Source organism: Meleagris gallopavo, chromosome 5 (genome assembly GCF_000146605.3).
Source record: "Meleagris gallopavo isolate NT-WF06-2002-E0010 breed Aviagen turkey brand Nicholas breeding stock chromosome 5, Turkey_5.1, whole genome shotgun sequence".
In the NCBI taxonomy this organism is placed as follows: Eukaryota; Metazoa; Chordata; class Aves; order Galliformes; family Phasianidae; genus Meleagris; species Meleagris gallopavo.
In genome coordinates, this window is record NC_015015.2 from 52,591,836 (window position 1) to 52,599,491 (window position 7,656).

The 7,656-nt window shown below is 40.0% G+C and overlaps 1 protein-coding gene across 4 annotated transcripts in view; it reads left to right on the forward strand.

Annotated features, from left to right (window-relative positions):
• PPP2R5E (protein phosphatase 2 regulatory subunit B'epsilon) overlaps nucleotides 1-7,656 on the forward strand; it is a 71,641-nt gene that overhangs the window by 46,249 nt on the left and 17,736 nt on the right. For all 4 annotated transcript variants that reach the window (XM_010712030.3, XM_003206777.4, XM_031553722.1 and 1 more), the window contains exons 3-4: nucleotides 3,080-3,181; nucleotides 5,217-5,309. In XM_010712030.3, the coding sequence (XP_010710332.1) occupies nucleotides 3,080-3,181; nucleotides 5,217-5,309 (195 nt within the window). The remainder of the gene's footprint in view (nucleotides 1-3,079; nucleotides 3,182-5,216; nucleotides 5,310-7,656) is intronic.

The window sequence follows — 7,656 nt, forward strand, 5'->3', positions numbered from 1 at the left end:
GATCTGGTGCATCATGTCCCCATCGTTGTGTGATGGCTGTCAGTCTCCCGCACAGCTGGGCAGTTCATGCATGGAAGAACTTGTTGCCTTCGGTTCTCCCTTAGAGGTTTGTGAACATTAGCCACCCAGAGGCTACTGATCTAGATAAGCATGCTGTAAATTGACACTGCATGTAAATGAGCTCTCGTGCTGTGTAGTGATTAATATAACTGTAACGGCACGCGTTTTCTTTTAAAATTACGATTACCCTGGGAATCATTTGAAGATAACCTGTTCTGTCTGTTCTCCTCAGGAGAATGTCTGCATTTGGGCTCCATATAACTTCTCTTTACTCCCAGTGCAAAAAAAAAAAGAAAAGAAAGAAATTACAGAAAGTAAACTATATGAGAACTCTCTTCTACCTTGCACTGCATTTCCTGCTGTACGTTCTTATGCAAAAAAAACCTGCTTTTGACTTGCCATGAGACTGACTTTTAGTTTTTAAATACACACTCCAGAAGTCTCTTTGGTTTTGTTAGAAGCTTAAGATTCAAATGTCGGTGCTGGCACTTAACTCATTATTGCTGAAACTTTCATTCTTCCATGGTGCTGCCAGGGCAACTGTGTGAAACTTGGATCAACTTAATTGAAATCTTACAGCAATTTGAGTTCAATTAGCTTGTCATTCTGGTAGTATCTATTTTTCCTTGCTGGTTTTGCTAGTGCCATACTTTGGCATTTGTTCTCATGTTAAAACTTAGCATCTGATAAATGCTTACATTACCTCAGATTTTTTTGGTACAAATTTCATTCATTGAAATTTGCAGAAAAAATTTGTTTTCTTCTTTCAAATGAAGTTTAAGGCAGAATAAAAGCTGCAGACTGCTTTTGATTTTGGTAGTTCCCTGTTTGGGGCCAAATGCTGAGAAATTGGGGATTTTCAAATGTGAGGCATTAACCAAAAATGCTTTGGTAAGTACTGCAGAATCCCAGGTGTTCAGATGGAAGGCACCAATTTTTCCCTTTTTACTTGGGAATCCTTTGGATGTCCTTCTACTGCCTTGTGCTCTGATAAATCATAGAATCATAGAATGGCCTGGGTTGCAAAGGAGCACAATGCTCATCCTGTCCCAACCCCCTGCTATGTGCAGGGTCGCCAACCAGCAGCCCAGGCTGCCCAGAGCCACATCCAGCCTGGCCTTGAATGCCTCCAGGGATGGGGCATCCACAGCCTCCTTGGGCAACCTGTTCCAGTGCCTCACCACCCTCTGAGTGAAAAAACTGCTCCTAATATCCAACCTAAACCTCCCCTGTCTCAGTTTAAGACCATTCCCCACTGTCCTATCCCTATCCATCTTCATAAATAATTGTTACATAAAGACCTCTGCCCTGTTAGTTCTGATCACTTTCCTCTTCTGCCTGCTCTTCCTTCTCAGGGATGGTAGAAGGATGGGGTCAGGAATCCCTGGGGAAGAACAAGCTGTAACACTTGTATATTCCTGAAGTACATGCTTGACTTAGAGAAGTCTTTTTATGTGGGGGCTTTGGAGAGAAGTGGAGGACTCAGGAAAAGAAGTGGGGAGAACATCTGCTGAACATGAGGTATCATTTGGCAGGTGTGCATATAGGACAGAGTTCAGTGCATCTTAGGGCAGGCTGATAGGTGCAGTATTATTAGGATTGAGAGCCCTGCGAGTTGACAATACGAGATTGACATCCGCTGAAAGAGAAAGATTCTGTCAAAGCGTTTGGCTGTATCTGCAGCGAAATGCTCCCTCTTGTGGCAAATGGAAAAAGTCCAACTGCAAAACCCATATGACCACTTTTTTTCTGTGCTCGCTGCTTTGCCATATTTGCTCTTCAGTTAGCCAGTACTTTTGTTTTCCACTTGTATTCACTGAATATTCCTTGCTGGTATGTACTGTATGTGCTTTCCTACGGTTTTCTGTTGTTCCATCTTATTTATGCAGCACCCATATCTCTTTGGTTTACCTTGCAGCTTCTAAAATTTCACTCTGACTCAGTCTGTTTTCATTGCTATCTGGATTGTATTTAAACTCCTGGCTTTAATGTGTCTTCTCATGTTAAGTTGCCAGTGTACTGAAGACTTGCCTTATAGACTAACCATAAAATATTGACAGCTCTAAAAGGCATTGGGATGTTGAAGAGTGTACTAGTTTCGTTGCTTAAATAGATTAATTTGTCTGGACTACTATGCAAGGGTCATGTATAGACAGGATTAGGAGATAATATGCTGCCTTTCCCAACTGTTTGATTAGCCAGCTTAGGGACGGGTCAAACACAGTAGCAGAGTGCAAGGAAGGCACTACACCACCTTCAAAGTGCAAAAGAGGCCCTGCAGCATGTTTACAGTTTATAAGATGTGCTGCATAATAATCAGTACACTCCATTCAGCACTGTAATTAACCCAGGAAAATACTCTACTTCGGTCTTTGCTGATAGCATGAGCCTCACAAGGCCAAGCACTCTGAGCAAAGTACCTCTAAATAAGATTAAGCAGAGCAAAGCAGCCATGAAATAAAATATGGGCAAAGTGACAAGCAAGCTGTATTTCTTGCCTGCATTTCGTACCAAGTTGTGCACTTGATACAAAATGTCTGTGCATATACTGTGTGAAGAACACCGATAACTTAAGCAACTGTTGACAGATAAGAACTTTAGCAGATGTTAATGTATTTCCTGGGGCAAAGGAAAGTAAAGTATATGAAAACCCTTGTCAATGCATACTGATGGCCATGCCTGTGACCTAGTAGACCTTGATGGCCAGCAGAACAAGCAGTAAAGTGGTGGGCTTATGTGGAGCATGGGAAAGTCAGCAGTGATGGCTCACTGGGTAATGCTGGGATGTCCCTAGAAAGAAACAAAACATCTAAAGAAGGTAAAGTGCCAAAGTTGGTGGTAGATTTGTAAAGTGATAAGTTCCTTTGACCTATGCTGTTGCTGACAAGCTTTGTCAGACAGTGAGCAATAGAAATACTGCTTCTATGATGAGGATGTCTATAGTAGGCAGAGAAGTACAGAGGCCTGTAATCTAGTACCTGTTTGAAAAACAGATCTCATTCTTTCTTTCACTTTTCAGGTATCTTGCAATATCTTCAGAACTCTCCCACCTAGTGACAGCAATGAATTTGATCCAGAAGAAGATGAACCCACCTTGGAGGCATCATGGCCACATCTACAGGTTTTTGAGCATTATTTAAAAATAGATGCTTATCATTGCTTAATAGATCTAATTTTCAGTAACTTTTTTTTTATCCTGTGGATGAAAACTAGTGTATGAGATACTACAAGATTATGAGAAAATTCTATTTCTGCTTCACTAATGTCGTTGTTGTTGGCTACATCACAGTATCTACAAAAACAGTAGAGTACTTCATGAATTTGGGAAGTGTTTCAAAACTGGATTGATGGTGTCTCCTGTAGTCCTGTTTCCCTTTGTTGATCAATTTTTCTTCCTCACGTTTGTCTGATGCACAAGTAATAACAATACTTCCAGCAGTTTTGCTTTACTGAGTATAGTTAACATTCATACAAAAGCACACAGGAGTAGGCTGCTGATCAGAAAAACAAATGGGAATCTGTACCTCTGTCTATATCTCCCTTTCTCTCCCTGAGCTGAAGTTTACTTTCAGGTGTTTGCAGTGGTGTGAGTGCTCACTGCTGTCTGTCATTGCTTCCTCTGTATCTCAAGTGTCAGTGGAAGGTATTTTGAACAAAAAGCATAACATGGACTTGGAGCAAGACAGCATAACTGATGCTATTGCAGTAAATTCCTTAATAGAAGGAATCTATTTGGAAGGAATTGCAGATCCTGTCTTTGTTAGTCAGGACTATGACTTACGCCACAGATAAATTTAGAAGTTTGGCAGAGGAACAGTTTGTGGAGTTTAGGATCTGTGAGCAAAGGAGCACAGTTGATCTCAGATTGAGATGAGTATTTTATTTAACAGTTGGATGCACATCTTTGCCTGTGAGCAGTTTCACTCTCTTGTTCTCTTAGATTTGGACTCTCTTGATATGTAGGCTTCATTCCTTATTTATAATAAATTTCACAAAATAAGAATCCTAAAATCTTCAACAAACCTATGTGCAGCAGAGGCACATGTCTGCTATCTTACTTTCATTGGCACTAGCACCGTGTTTTTAAAAGTCATTACTTTAAAAAGAAAGGGATAGTATTTCTTAGCCAGTGGATGACTTACCATTGTGAGGAAGAAGTGTACCAAAGTATTTGTCAGAAGTTGATAGATTTCCTGCTGAATTGATGTTAGTGATGTAAACTGACATTTTTTCCACGTCATATTTCTCAGCCTCTCTCTACCTTTCTGATTTTTGATTGTTTCCTTTTGGAGGAACTCAAAGAATGCTGACATAAAGCAGCAGCAGCAGTGTTGCAACATAGTGGTTTTTGCAGGGAAAAGTTTAAAGTTGCTTTAAAGTATAATTTGTAGCTTCCTTTCTCCTTTAATGTCAATATTCATACTTGCTGATACCAGAAGGGAAAAAATTTCCAATGCCTGCTCTTCTTGAAAAGGTGCAGTAAAAGAAGTGCTTGCTTGGAGCTCAGGTGATCAGTGACAGGTCAGAGTTGGCATTACATGAGGCTATTAGAGTGCCTCTTCTCCTTCTTTTTGGCTTATTAAATGGAAGATCTATTGCTGTCCCACTGAATAGTTCAGGCAGAGAAGGATTTGAATAGAAGCAAGCAGGTTTTCTCCATCCTCGAGGCTAATCTTTTCAGCAAGTCAGAAAGTCCTGATTAAATTCTATTTTCTGTTTTTTTTTCCTGTGTTTCAAGTAGTTTCTAATTTAAAATTAATATTTCTATCTGTTTTACCAGTTCTTTCATAACTGTAATTTTTCTATTTGATATGACTTAAGCAGTACAGAGGGCAGTTTAAATGAGCTTTCCAATTACCCTTGTTAGCTTTACAAGATGATAACAAGCATTACAAGATGGCAGTGTCTGTATTTAGTGATTAGATATCTCTGAATGGAGTTAAATAAGTAAAATTAACTTACAAAGCTCTTACATTTAATTGAAACACTTAAGGTAGCAATTTGCTAAAGGAGGAAAATATTTTTCATCTTCTCATCCTCCTGCTTGGTGGAAAAATAAGTATTTTGTTTTATATGGAAAGAATCTAGTGAAACACTTAGAAATAATAAACAATAATGAAGTCATAAACTAAGCTAATTTTTTTTTCACTTTGCAGCTTGTATATGAGTTTTTCATACGATTTTTGGAAAGCCAAGAATTTCAGCCCAGCATTGCCAAAAAATACATAGATCAGAAATTCGTATTACAGGTAAGCCAGTATGGTTTCACTTCGCTTTTGAAAGAAAATATTTTGTTTGGGATTTGAAAGTATAACATTATTTGCAACAGAAAATGCATTTACAGCAAGCATTTACAGTGAAAGTTGTCAAACTACAGAAATGGGAAGTATGTTGATCTCTGTTTCTACAGACACATACTGTGCTTGATTTGACTCCAGTTTCAATACATTAAATATGTAGGTTGCTCCAAAAATAGTGCCTTCTATCTGCTTCCAAGGAAACTACAACAACAAAAAAAGAGCACAGTAATGCCATTTGAGAGAGAAATTCCCAGCTACAACACACTTTTTCAACAGTCACCATCAGTAGCTATGTGTTTTCACCAACAATGGATGAAAGCCTCATGGTGTGCAAAAATCTGCACCAGTGGAGGTCACCCACTGTTTTGCAGTTGCTATGACATCATTACTAGGAAAATGTTGCCCATGCAGTCAGTCTTTCATCAGAGCAAACAGATGGAAGTCAGAAGATGCCAAATTTGTCTGTATGGTGGGGGTGGTAGGACAGTCCAGTGAAAACTGATACTGCACCCCACAGTCTTCAAACTGGTTTGGAGCCTGGCATTACTGTGTTGCAAAAGAAAAGTTGTCTTCTTCTCTAGCCTGACTCTGGAAGTTTGAGCCTTCAGCGTAGTCAGCATCAAGGTGTATTGGTCAGGGAGAGTTCATGGTTTGTCTGAGTTCCAGGAAATCCAGGCAGATCGCTCACCTCTTCTTTCTACTTGCTGAAGGTTGCATCTTGAACAACTTCTTCAATGGGAAATACACATCTTGCCACTTCTTAGGCTGTTTTGACTCAGTCTTGTAGCGGTGACAATGCATCTCGTCACTGGTAATGATGCAGTTCCTGAAAACAGCCACCTGCAGGCTCTTACTGTTTCAGTAGGTCCTGACAAACTTGCACATGGTATTCTTTCTGTTCCCTTGTGAGGACTTGTGGGATCCACTTCATACTTTGCAATATTCCAACATTGTCATCACCACTTTCAACACATTGAAACTGATATTCAGCCCCGCACACAGTTTCCTGCTGGTAATCAGCTAATTTGTGTTGGTGAGCTGATGAAGATGTTCTTCATTGTGTGGTGTGGCAGCTGTGCATGACTATCTGGAATGTGGCTTGTCTTTCACATTGCTGTCATCACTGCTGAAATGCACCACCCACCGCCTCACTGTACTCACATCCACTGTTTGATCTCTATAAACCTTCAGTAGGCATTGTTGAATGCCACTGGGTGCCATTTTTCCATGTGGACAAATTCAGTGACACACCTTTGCTTGAAGAAAGGGCATTTGTGTGCCCTTTCTTGTCAGACTCCATTCTGTCAGACTGCTGACATCTGTCACATGGCAACAAAATATAACGGGTTGTTGGTGGAAAGGTTTGACCTCTACTGCCATACCACCAACATCTGCTTCTGAAGCTGTGGGTCAACATAATAAAATAGGAGGCATTACTTTTGGATCAGCACTTGTATTTGACTTGTTCAAGGTAAGAGCAAGCTGAAACAGTAACTGTTAAAAAATGCAAGGCAAGTGTTCTGAAAATGCTGCCATCTAGAGACACCACTATTTAAATGTATCATATTATTGATAAAATATTTCTGTTGGAGGGGGAAATTATTTTTCTCTGCTGGAGAGCTGGCAACAAGGGCAGATATTCATTAACAAGCCTATTCCCAAAGCTGTATCAAAAACAGTAACACTATAGAGCTTGAGGGGGAAGTAAATCAAAAAGCCACATAAAGTTCAAGCTCTATTAAAAGCATGATGGAAGAAGTATCAGTAGTAAACAACACTGGCAAAGAATGGGAAGTTCTGTTTGAAATTCACTTGCCGTTGTGGCTAAATGGATGAGGTGGCCACAGTCTGTCAGTGAGCTGGCAGCCAGATGGTTTACACATTTCTTCTTCCTCCTTCACTTCAAACTGTAGTAGTCAGTCTTCTGCTGAGGAAGTTTCTTCTAGGGCAGGACAGAGGCCAGAACAGAGATGGCTGAAAGGTGATATTTTCTGGGATAAGGCAGGAAACTTTACGTATCTACTCCCTTTGCTTTTTGTCTTCAGCTTCCAACAATAGGCCTGTTTGTGTTTTGTGTTCCCATTGTGAGTTCTTGTAGAACCACAAAATCAGAATCAGCTTCATGTTTAACACAGTCCATAACTTGCTCTTGGAATAGTGGAAATTTGCAAATTTCCATACTTAACTGGAAAAGGGAATTTCCTGGGGTGTCAGACTTGAATAAAAGCCCAACTAGAAATGGCTGGGGAAGTACAGAATTGCTGATGACCTTACTCTCACCTCTGGAGTTTTTTTT